This window comes from Mytilus edulis, chromosome 2 (genome assembly GCF_963676685.1).
Source record: "Mytilus edulis chromosome 2, xbMytEdul2.2, whole genome shotgun sequence".
In the NCBI taxonomy this organism is placed as follows: domain Eukaryota; kingdom Metazoa; phylum Mollusca; class Bivalvia; order Mytilida; family Mytilidae; genus Mytilus; species Mytilus edulis.
Window position 1 is genome coordinate 105,958,022 of NC_092345.1, and position 13,908 is coordinate 105,971,929.

General features: G+C 32.1%; 1 protein-coding gene across 23 annotated transcripts in view; it reads left to right on the plus strand.

The window, feature by feature from the left end:
* The window catches only part of LOC139513830 (ATP-citrate synthase-like), a 54,723-nt gene that overhangs the window by 35,889 nt on the left and 4,926 nt on the right, over window positions 1-13,908 (plus strand). For 22 of the 23 annotated variants that reach the window (XR_011662524.1, XR_011662521.1, XR_011662523.1 and 19 more), the window contains 6 exons: window positions 2,893-3,047; window positions 3,671-3,821; window positions 4,345-4,488; window positions 5,533-5,646; window positions 6,870-6,952; window positions 8,321-8,397. Coding sequence is in view for 15 of the 23 variants with exons in the window: in XM_071302661.1 (XP_071158762.1) it covers window positions 2,893-3,047; window positions 3,671-3,821; window positions 4,345-4,488; window positions 5,533-5,646; window positions 6,870-6,952; window positions 8,321-8,397 (724 nt within the window). In the remaining 8 variants the exon portion in view is untranslated. Of the gene's footprint in view, window positions 1-98; window positions 141-2,892; window positions 3,048-3,670; window positions 3,822-4,344; window positions 4,489-5,532; window positions 5,647-6,869; window positions 6,953-8,320; window positions 8,398-13,908 lie in introns of all 23 variants that reach the window. The other variant, XM_071302656.1, reaches the window with a different exon arrangement.

Consider the following 13,908-nt stretch of genomic DNA (forward strand, 5'->3'; position numbering starts at 1 on the left):
ACAGGAAGAGGTTCCCCCTCCTACAATACCTATGGACTTACCTGGGCAAGGGTAAGTGTATACGAACATTGGATGGTGTAATAGTCCCACAGGAAGAGGTTCCCCCTCCCACAGTACCTATGGACTTTACCTGGGCAAGGGTAAGTGTATACTAACATTAGGGTTCTATAAACAGTTTCGTATAAAAAACTAGGGGTTATTCCCTGACTAAAAATAGCCATGGAGGGAAGTCCCTTTTTATCAACATAATTGGTGAAAAAGTATCATGTTTTTTGTATTTGGTTGTAAAAATATGTTAATTAACTTCAATTAAAGCAGGTTGAATGATTAAAATAATTTAAAAAATTAGATTAAATATACATGTTTTGAGGGGAGACAACACTGTAAACAGTCTGTTTTTTTGGCAGTGAAAATTGAAAACTTATTTGCAGCCACTGTAGCTCCTTTCGGAGCAGGCGAACGTACCCTGAAGCATGAATTTTTTGAAAGACCAGGTAAAAATCTATGAAATTCATACAATTTTGATTATGAAAAATGTGCAGGTATCATGTCTTTAGGGGTGTGGCCATGACCTGATTTCAGGTTTTTTAAGGTTAAATTAGGCAATGTTTTTCCCAGTTTCTCTGGATAAAACTTTTTTATACTACTAAAAGTACACTTTTTTTTTATTCCATTATAAACTAGAGAACATTCTGATTCCAATGATATCTAGTTTTATACAAGTATCTTTATTAATCAGTCCACCACTAAGGGTCACTTATACATGGTCCCTCAATATATGACGTCATAGAAAAAAACTGTAGATTGCACTCTTAAAGGGACAAATATAAAATATAGTGATGTTTTAGCATAGAAATGTGTTAGCGAATGGAGTAAAATAATTCCGAAAAATATTGTACCGCATGTATACATTAATTTAAAACCATCAGTTTGGTATATTTAATGCAAACATTACAGATTTGTACATAGCAACCAGATATAAGAAAACCAGACTCTGTGCGAATATTGAAGTTTTTTCATTTTTTGCGACGTCATGATATTTTTATTCAATCTCTCATATATTTTGAACCAAAAGTTGCATATGAAAAGTGTAGATTTTTTCTACTTTGACCTTTACTCCTGATCAGTACAGTGCAACATAAATTTTTATTCATTATGATATATATTTGGTACTTTTTATAGTCAAAAAGGTACACGTGCCATTCCTAAGAAAAACACTATTTCAATATTTTCTCAACTCAGCTATAACTTAGTTCATATAATACTAGGGACAAAAAATATTTAAAGTAACTTTATTAATGCTTATTTCATAGTTTTTATTCTATTTATTCAAGAGAAACCCTATTTTATGATTTATTTTCTTTGTAAAACTGATGAAAATGTGATACAGGAAATGTTTGGAATTTGCCAGTAAAACTGTTTGCCACTGGCCAATATGCCACTACTGCACGACATAAAAAAAGAGCTGTAGTTTCACTATTCATTGTCATAATCCTTAAAGTAAGACATCATTTTAATCGGTATAGTGTACAGATTCAGAAAAGCTGAGAAAATTTAATATTTTGCACACAAAGTTTTGCCCCAAGGGTGCTATAAACAGTTTCGTATAAAAAACTAGAAGTTATTCCCCGACTAAAAATAGCCATGGAGGGAAGTCCCTTTTTATCAACATAATTGGTGAACAAGTATCATGTTTTTTGTATTTGGTTGTAAAAATATGTTAATTAACTTCAATTAAAGCAGGTTGAATGATTAAAATAATTTAAAAAATTAGATTAAATATACATGTTTTGAGGGGAGACAACACTGTAAACAGTCTGGTTTTTTTGGCAGTGAAAATTGAAAACTTATTTGCAGCCACTGTAGCTCTTTTCGGAGTAGGCAAACGTACCCTGAAGCATGAATTTTTTGAAAGACCAGGTAAAAATCTATGAAATTCATACAATTTTGATTATGAAAAATGTGCAGGTATCATGTCTTCAGGGGTGTGCACATGACCTGATTTCAGGTTTTTTAAGGTTAAATTAGGCAATGTTTTTCCCAGTTTCTCTGGATAAAACTTTTTTATACCATTAAAAGTACACTTTTTTTTTTATTCCATTATAAACTAGAGACCATTCTGATTCCAGTGATATCTAGTTTTATACAAGTATCTTTATTAATCAGTCCACCACTAAGGGTCACTTATACATGGTCCCTCAAAATATGACGTCATAGAAAAATGCTGTTGATTGCACCCTTATGATGGTGTTATAGTCCCACAGGAAGAGGTTCCCCTTCCACAATACCTATGGACTTTACCTGGGCAAGGGTTAGTGTATATACTAACATTATGATGGTGTTATAGTCCCACAGGAAAAGGTTCTGCCTCCTACAATACCTATGGACTTTACCTGGGCAAGGGTTAGTGTATATACTAACATTATGATGGTGTTATAGTCCCACAGGAAAAGGTTCTGCCTCCTACAGTACCTATGGACTATACCTGGGCAAGGGTTAGTGTATATACTAACATTATGATGGTGTTATAGTCCCACAGGAAGAGGTTCTGCCTCCTACAGTACCTATGGACTTTAACTGGGCAAGGGTAAGTGTATACTAACATTAGATGGTGTTATAGTCCCACAGGAAGAGGTTCCCCCTCCCACAGTATCTATGGACTTTACTTGGGCAAGGGTAAGCAAAGAATATATTTATAAACGGTTAAAATCACAAACCCTACCTACAGTTTCTTTTGATTTTACTTTCGCAAGTGTAAGCATATAGTGTGTCTATTGATGTTTATATACAACTCCTACCCTTCATGTAATATTTGTTACTGGACATTAAGCATCAATCAATCAAAATGTTACATATTCAGACTGTTAAAATCTTAATATGTTTATTGATTAGGAATTAGGATTGATCCGAAAGCCAGCTTCCTTTATGACAAGTATATGTGACGAGAGAGGACAGGAACTTTTGTATGCTGGGATACCTATAACAGATATATTTAAAGAAGACATGGGTATTGGTGGAGTATTGAGTCTGCTTTGGTTCCAGAGAAGGCAAGTAAACAAAAATTGTAGTTAAATTATAAGGAGCTATCCTAATGAATTTAAATCACAGATTATATTCTTATGTAGAAGGAAAAAAAATGTCTTCAACATTATCTTTTATTTCATGGACTTTGAGGTCAGCCTCTACTAGGATTGTAGGAGTTTACCTTGAACTTTTTGTCGGAAGCTGTAACTGATATTTTTGTTATGTTTTACATGCTGTTGATCTTAAATTTACAATTAATCCCATAATTAAAGCAGACAACCAGGACCTATTGTCACACTGGTATGACTAACATTTTAAACAAACTTGGTGAATGAGTTCATAAGGTTTTCAGTATTGCCCAAGATTGCATACAGATTTGCCCCTAGTTTGAAGTAGGTAGCTATGCTGCCTTCTTGAAGTTCAACATAAATGTTTCTTTCTGTGTGTTATAATAAACAAGACTATCATTTAGAAAGTTGATTCCATGGCTTTTTTGTGATAAGGTTATCATCCATAAAAAAATGGATAAATACATTGTTTTCATGTTTACCTTCTTCCATGTTTAAGTAGAAAATTTCATACTTTAATGATACACCAGTTTGTCATGCAAAAGTGTTTTAACATTTTATTTTTATTTGTATCACAGACTTCCACGATATGCTACAAAGTTTATAGAGATGTGTCTGATGGTAACAGCTGATCATGGTCCGGCAGTGTCTGGTGCCCATAATACCATTGTATGTGCTCGAGCTGGTAAAGATCTGGTTTCCAGTTTGGCATCTGGATTGTTGACTATTGTAAGCTTGGAATTAGAATATATCTGTATTTGAATTTAAAGTGTCATCATGAGATGAAATTTAGATGATTACACTGAAACCACTTATCATATTTTTGTTTATCTTTGGTAACCTAATTTACCTTTATATGGATATCAATTATGATGTGCTTTAAATAACAGTTGAAACATACCATGTAAAATGTAAGACCCTTTAGATAATAACATTAACAGTATCTATTTTACTGAACCACTGTGTGCCTATGAGGCAAAAACTTTTAAAAATCAAAGACCTCATACAAATGTCAATGAGATGATAAAACCTAAACACTAATATGACGTTCTTCAAGTGGTTTGAGTACACAGCTGTGGTAAAATAGGAATATATTGTGTGTCAGATGATTGGCAAAGTCATGATTTCTTTGGGCTGCTCCAATCATACTCCAACATTTCATACTTTTTATGAATGAATGGCTCATATTAAAATATCAGCATGATTTTTTTTCTAAATGGACGAAAAGTATAGCTATTCAGTATCTTTATAGGGAGATCGATTTGGAGGTGCATTAGATGCAGCAGCCAAACAGTTTAGTGATGCATATGAAAGTAAACTTATTCCAATGGAGTTCGTCAACCAGATGAGAAAAGAAGGAAAACTTATAATGGGTATAGGACATAGAGTCAAGTCTGTAAGTAGAACTGTCGCAGTCAAATATAGGAAAATAAGTTAGATACTTTTGCTTTTAATTTATTATATGTGTAAGAATGAAAAAATAAAAAGAAACAAAGATGGTTTATGGTTACCATGGTTACTGAGAGTGGTAAAGATGGGTACTGAACACAGAAACACGTGAATTAAAAATCATGAAAACGTTGCACATAAAAAAATAAAAATCGGGTAAAACGAAGCACAAGAAATAAAATCATTAATATTAAGGGAAAAAGTACCAGAAGTTATTACTCAATTGTTTTTGGAGATCATGCAGCCATTATAAATGGACATGAAGACCTTGCAGTCACCTTTTAGCATCTGCTACTTGCATCTTATTTGAATACAAATATTATTGATAGTAATTTGATGGACTTCATTGATACCATACATATTGACAATGTAGAATAGTAACAATATACATCGATCACAAGTTTCAGAAAGTATTAGAACACACAGACTTTTTAATCAAATGTGGTACATGCACGAGAAATTAAGAGCACCGACATGAAACACGGAAAATAAATAAGGGGAAACATGAAGCACGCAAATCAAGCCAAACACGAGAAAACGAGAAATAAAACGTCAAAACACGAAAATACGTGTAATAAAAAGGCTGAAAACGTTGCACAAAAATAACCCTTTACCACCCTTGTTACTGGGTTTTTGTTTCTCAGGTAAAGATGTTTAATACAGTTCTGCCTTTTCAGATTTAAATGGACATTTATAATTGCCAATTTCAGAAAAAAACTGAAGATAACGCAAGATAAAATAATGCCTTTTTTGTAAATTAGAGTAAAGGCTTTAATTATAGTTTTGTTTCCACTTTGATTTCTGGACTAACAATACTGTGAATTCATTATTATTCATGGGATACCAATTTTCATGGATTTCCTCTGACAGAGGCAAAACCTAGAAAAAGAATTATTCCTTATTCCACAAAAATTGGTAGAAATAAATGATTCCACAGTATACAGTATAATACTGATAGTAATCTTGGATATGTGAAAAATATTATTTATAGATCAATAATCCTGACAAGAGAGTTGTGATATTAAGAGATTATGCTCAGAAGAATTTCCCCTCAACACCAATGTTAGACTACGCCAGTGAAGTGGAGAAAATAACTACATCAAAGGTAGGCATACACGATTTTCAGAGGACAAATGATTCGGAATATGCATTTTTATCACACATTTTGTACTAATATGTACGTTTTTTGCATGACCAATAATAGCCAGAAGTCAAGGTTGGTTATCAGCCCTCGAAGCCAATATCTATATCAGCCCTCCAAATCCATATCGAGCCCCCGAGTTTAACTTCCTGTAACCTGTCAATCAAAAACTATTTGTAAACAAGTTGTCATCTGAAGCAGCTAACACAGATCAAATGATGATGCATGTAAATTCATACAAAAAATGAAAAATGGGAACACAATGAAAAGAAATTTAGAAAGTTACGAATCTGCTGTAGTAGAAAAAAATGTAAAAATCAACATTGGAAATCACAAAAGTTCCTGTGAAATTTTGACGTCATAAACAATTTAGAATATATTTGACACCACAATAGAAAAGTGATTGTTGTATGACATCGAAAGTTCAAGCAGAACATATTTTCAAATCATTGTAGCGATATGTTGTATTCTTCCTCAGCATTGATTGGAAATGTAACACTGAAAGTCATTTGATATTTACAATTCTGAGAATTAATATATTTATTGTTAATTATTTGTTAAACTTTTCACAAAATTTTATTAACTCACTGTGATACATTTTTTTAATTTTTTTTCGTTAAATGTTGTTTTTTTTAATTTTTGTTGAAAATATCAAACATAATTTGGTATATGCTATCTTTTTTCTCTTGCTTGAAAATATGTGATCAACAGATTATTATATGTCATTTCCCATATGGTCTGTGGTATCAGCCCACAACCTATATCAAGCCCTCTGGCTTGATATGGGAGTCTAGGGCTGATACAAGGCCAATATGGAAAATGACATGTAATAATCTATTAAAGATACATGTATCTCAAATTGTTCATGAGATACAGAAATATGTCAGCACATTGTTGTGTAAATAAAAAATCAAATTTTGTTATTGTAAAAGATAAGTCTTGATAAATTAGGAAAAAGATTGATCAGTGAAAGCATATTTCATATGCTTAAATATGCAAAGAGATATATACCGACCGTCCCAGTTACAATTAGTATTGAACTTTGTGTAAAGCTCATTAATTAAGTTTGTTTGATATGATATTTTTAGACTTTTTGTTTACACATTGATATTTTATTTGTATTTTTTATGATATATATATTATTTTTTTTAACAGTTATATATGCCATGTTTATGATGTATTTTCAGAAACCCAACTTGATACTGAATGTTGACGGATTCATTGGAGTTGCATTTGTAGATCTGTTAAATAATTGTGGCTGTTTTACAAGGTTGGTGGTTTTTAAGTGGTCTTTGCTATTTATAACCTTAACTTCTATATATGCTAGATTTTGAGGATATTGATGGTCCAATAAAGATAGCCTATGTTGATCATTTAAACTAGTTGTGACTACTTTACAGGCGAAATATTTTGGAATTTTTCATCATAGTGTAGCAAAAAGTAGGGGTATACTTTGCACAACATCAAGTGCAACTGCTTGTTAATTAGGGTCCCGCCAAAGGCGGTCCCCTATAGTGATCAGTCTGTCCGTCCGTCCGTCCTTCCGTCCATCTGTCCGTCGGTCCGTCCGTCTGTCCGTAACACTTTGTGTCCGCTCCATATCTAGAGAACCATTATGATTTCATACTTTATACTTTACATGTTTATTAACCACCACCAGAGGGCGTGTCATGATGTATGTACAACTTCCTAGGTCAAAGGTCAAGGTCAGTTGACAACCCTGTGTCCTGTGGTGAAGATCGTGTCCGCTCTATATCTTGAGAACCGTTATGATTTCAAAGTTTATATTTGACATGTATATGAACCAACACCAGAGGGTGTGTCATAATTTATGAACGACTGCCTAGGACAAAGTTCAAGGTCAAAAACTTTGGTTTCAGTTGACAACCCCATGTCCTATGGTAAAGATTGTGTCCGCTCTATATCTTGAGAACCGTTATCATTTCAAAGTTTATACTTGACATGTATATAAACCAACACCAAAGGGTGTGTCATAATGTATGTGCAACTTCCTAGGTCAAAGGTCAAGGTCAAAAACTTTGATTTCAGTTGACAACCCCATGTCCTATGGTAAAGATCGTGTCCGCTCTATATCTTGAGAACCTTTATCATTTCAAAGTTTATACTTGACATGTTTATAAACCAACACCAAAGGGTGTGTCATAATTTATTTACAACTTCATAGGTCAAAGGTCAAGGTCAAAAACTTTGATTTCAGTTGACAAACCCATGTCCTATGGTAAAGATACAATTTTTTAATGCACATTATTCACAGCGGGGCCCACAGAGATGGCTCCCATCTCAATGATATCTAGTTTTTTCTACCTTTGTTTTTAGCAGTTTTAGTCTAAGGATTTAGTGAATATCAAGTCAATTGAAACTTAAAGCAAGGCAACATCTAAAAATCAACAATGTGGTAATTGGCAGTCTATGAGTTATTCCCCTTGAACAAGGATTTTTACTGATTTTCTTGTGTAAAATGATATCAGATATGAAAAAACTGTATACTGAATAAATTGATTAGCAATATGAGATAAAAAAATTAAAAAAAGATTGAGTCAAAAAGTTATTAAACTATTTACATTGAAAAGGTTTGTTTTAAATGTTTTGAATCTGATTATAAATCTTATGTTTACAGAGAGGAATCGAAAGACTTTGTAGATATAGGAGCTTTGAATGGATTATTTGTATTAGGAAGAAGCATGGGATTTATAGGTATGTATCACTGATAGGACATAGCATATGGTACAATATGATGGGTAATTTACATCTGATTGGACATAACATATGGTACAATATGATGGGTAATTTACATCTGATTGGACATAACATATGGTACAATATGATGGGTAATTTACATCTGATTGGACATAACATATGGTACAATATGATGGGTAATTTACATCTGATTGGACATAACATATGGTACAATATGATGGGTAATTTACATCTGATTGGACATAACATATGGTACAATATGATAGGTAATTTACATCTGATTGGACATAACATATGGTACAATATGATGGGTAATTTACGATTGGACATAACATATGGTACAATATGATGGGTAATTTACGATTGGACATAACATATGGTACAATATGATGGGTTATTTATGATTGGACATAACATATGGTACAATATGATGGGTAATTTACATCTGATTGGACATAACATATGGTACAATATGATGGGTAATTTACATCTGATTGGACATAACATATGGTACAATATGATGGGTAATTTACATCTGATTGGACATAACATATGGTACAATATGATGGGTAATTTACGATTGGACATAACATATGATACAATATGATGGGTAATTTACGATTGGACATAACATATGGTACAATATGATGGGTAATTTACATCTGATTGGACATAACATATGGTACAATATGATGGGTAATTTACATCTGATTGGACATAACATATGATACAATATGATGGGTAATTTACGATTGGACATAACATATGGTACAATATGATGGGTAATTTACGATTGGACATAACATATGGTACAATATGATGGGTAATTTACGATTGGACATAACATATGGTACAATATGATGGGTAATTTACGATTGGACATAACATATGGTACAATATGATGGGTAATTTACATCTGATTGGACATAACATATGGTACAATATGATGGGTAATTTACATCTGATTGGACATAACATATGGTACAATATGATGGGTAATTTACATCTGATTAGACATAACATATGGTACAATATGATGGGTAATTTACGATTGGACATAACATATGGTACAATATGATGGGTAATTTACATCTGATTGGACATAACATATGGTACAATATGATGGGTAATTTACGATTGGACATAACATATGGTACAATATGATGGGTAATTTACCATTGGACATAACATATGGTACAATATGATGGGTAATTTACATCTGATTAGACATAACATATGGTACAATATGATGGGTAATTTACGATTGGACATAACATATGGTACAATATGATGGGTAATTTACATCTGATTGGACATAACATATGGTACAATATGATGGGTAATTTACATCTGATAGGACATAACATATGGTACAATATGATGGGTAATTTACGATTGGACATAACATATGGTACAATATGATGGGTAATTTACGATTGGACATAACATATGGTACAATATAATGGGAAATTTACATCTGATTGGACATAACATATGGTAAAATATGATGGGTAATTTACGATTGGACATAACATATGGTACAATATGATGGGTAATTTACGATTGGACATAACATATGGTACAATATGATGGGTAATTTACGATTGGACATAACATATGGTACAATATGATAGGTAATTTACATGTGATTGGACATAACATATGGTACAATATGATGGGTAATTTACGATTGGACATAACATATGGTACAATATGATGGGTAATTTACGATTGGACATAACATATGGTACAATATGATGGGTAATTTACGATTGGACATAACATATGGTACAATATGATAGGTAATTTACGATTGGACATAACATATGGTACAATATGATGGGTAATTTACGATTGGACATAACATATGGTACAATATGATAGGTAATTTACATGTGATTGGACATAACATATGGTACAATATGATGGGTAATTTACGATTGGACATAACATATGGTACAATATGATGGGTAATTTACGATTGGACATAACATATGGTACAATATGATGGGTAATTTACGATTGGACATAACATATGGTACAATATGATAGGTAATTTACATGTGATTGGACATAACATATGGTACAATATGATGGGTAATTTACGATTGGACATAACATATGGTACAATATGATGGGTAATTTACATCTGATTGGACATAACATATGGTACAATATGATGGGTAATTTACATCTGATTGGACATAACATATGGTACATTATGATGGGTAATTTACATCTGATTGGACATAACATATGGTACAATATGATGGGTAATTTACATCTGATTTACGATTGGACATAACATATGGTACAATATGATGGGTAATTTACATCTGATTGGACATAACATATGGTACAATATGATGGGTAATTTACATCTGATTGGACATAACATATGGTACATTATGATGGGTAATTTACATCTGATTGGACATAACATATGGTACAATATGATGGGTAATTTACATCTGATTTACGATTGGACATAACATATGGTACAATATGATGGGTAATTTACATCTGATTGGACATAACATATGGTACAATATGATGGGTAATTTACATCTGATTGGACATAACATATGGTACAATATGATGGGTTATTTACGATTGGACATAACATATGATACAATATGATGGGTAATTTACGATTGGACATAACATGTGGTACAATATGATGGGTAATTTACCATTGGACATAACATATGGTACATTATGATGGGTAATTTACATCTGATTGGACATAACATATGGTACAATATGATGGGTAATTTACATCTGATTGGACATAACATATGGTACATTATGATGGGTAATTTACATCTGATTGGACATAACATATGGTACAATATGATGGGTAATTTACATCTGATTGGACATAACATATGGTACAATATGATGGGTAATTTACGATTGGACATAACATATGGTACAATATGATAGGTAATTTATATCTGATTGGACATAACATATGGTACAATATGATGGGTAATTTACATCTGATTGGACAGAACATATGGTACAATATGATGGGTAATTTACGATTGGACATAACATATGGTACAATATGATGGGTAATTTACGATTGGACATAACATATGGTACAATATGATGGGTAATTTACATCTGATTGGACAAAACATATGGTACAATATGATGGGTAATTTACATCTGATTGGACAGAACATATGGTACAATATGATGGGTAATTTACGATTGGACATAACATATGGTACAATATGATGGGTAATTTACATCTGATTGGACAGAACATATGGTACAATATGATGGGTAATTTACGATTGGACATAACATATGGTACAATATGATGGGTAATTTACATCTGATTGGACATAACATATGGTACAATATGATGGGTAATTTACATCTGATTGGACATAACATATGGTACAATATGATGGGTTATTTACAATTGGACATAACATATGGTACAATATGATGGGTAATTTACATCTGATTGGACATAACATATGGTACAATATGATGGGTAATTTACCATTGGACATAACATATGGTACAATATGATGGGTAATTTACATCTGATTAGACATAACATATGGTACAATATGATGGGTAATTTACGATTGGACATAACATATGGTACAATATGATGGGTAATTTACGATTGGACATAACATATGGTACAATATGATGGGTAATTTACGATTGGACATAACATATGGTACAATATGATGGGTAATTTACGATTGGACATAACATATGGTACAATATGATGGGTAATTTACGATTGGACATAACATATGGTACAATATGATGGGTAATTTACATCTGATTGGACATAACATATGGTACAATATGATGGGTAATTTACGATTGGACATAACATATGGTACAATATGATGGGCAATTTACGATTGGACATAACATATGGTACAATATGATGGGTAATTTACGATTGGACATAACATATGGTACAATATGATGGGTAATTTACATCTGATTGGACATAACATATGGTACAATATAATGGGTAATTTACATCTGATTGGACATAACATATGGTACAATATGATGGGTTATTTACGATTGGACATAACATATGGTACAATATGATGGGTAATTTACATCTGATTGGACATAACATATGGTACAATATAATGGGTAATTTACATCTGATTGGACATAACATATGGTACAATATGATGGGTTATTTACGATTGGACATAACATATGGTACAATATGATAGGTAATTTATATCTGATTGGACATAACATATGGTACAATATGATGGGTAATTTACATCTGATTGGACATAACATATGGTACAATATGATGGGTAATTTACGATTGGACATAACATATGGTACAATATGATGGGTAATTTACATCTGATAGGACATAACATATGGTACAATATGATGGGTAATTTACATCTGATTGGACATAACATATGGTACAATATGATGGGTAATTTACATCTGATTGGACATAACATATGGTACAATATGATGGGTAATTTACGATTGGACATAACATATGGTACAATATGATGGGTAATTTACGATTGGACATAACATATGGTACAATATGATGGGTAATTTACATCTGATAGGACATAACATATGGTACAATATGATGGGTAATTTACGATTGGACATAACATATGGTACAATATGATGGGTAATTTACAATTGGACATAACATATGGTACAATATGATAGGTAATTTACATCTGATTAGACATAACATATGGTACAATATGATGGGTAATTTACATCTGATTAGACATAACATATGGTACAATATGATAGGTAATTTACATCTGATTAGACATAACATATGGTACAATATGATGGGTAATTTAAGATTAGACATAACATATGGTACAATATGATGGGTAATTTACATCTGATTGGACATAACATATGGTACAATATGATGGGTAATTTACATCTGATTGGACATAACATATGGTACAATATGATGGGTAATTTACGATTGGACATAACATATGGTACAATATGATGGGTAATTTACCATTGGACATAACATATGGTACAATATGATGGGTTATTTACGATTGGACATAACATATGGTACAATATGATGGGTAATTTACGATTGGACAGAACATATGGTACAATATGATGGGTAATTTACGATTGGACATAACATATGGTACAATATGATGGGTAATTTACATCTGATTGGACATAACATATGGTACAATATGATGGGTAATTTACATCTGATTGGACATAACATATGGTACAATATGATGGGTAATTTACGATTGGACATAACATATGGTACAATATGATAGGTAATTTACATGTGATTGGACATAACATATGGTACAATATGATGGGTAATATACGATTGGACATAACATATGGTACAATATGATGGGTAATTTACATCTGATAGGACATAACATATGGTACAATATGATGGGTAATTTACATCTGATTGGACATAACATATGGTACAATATGATGGGTAATTTACGATTGGACATAACA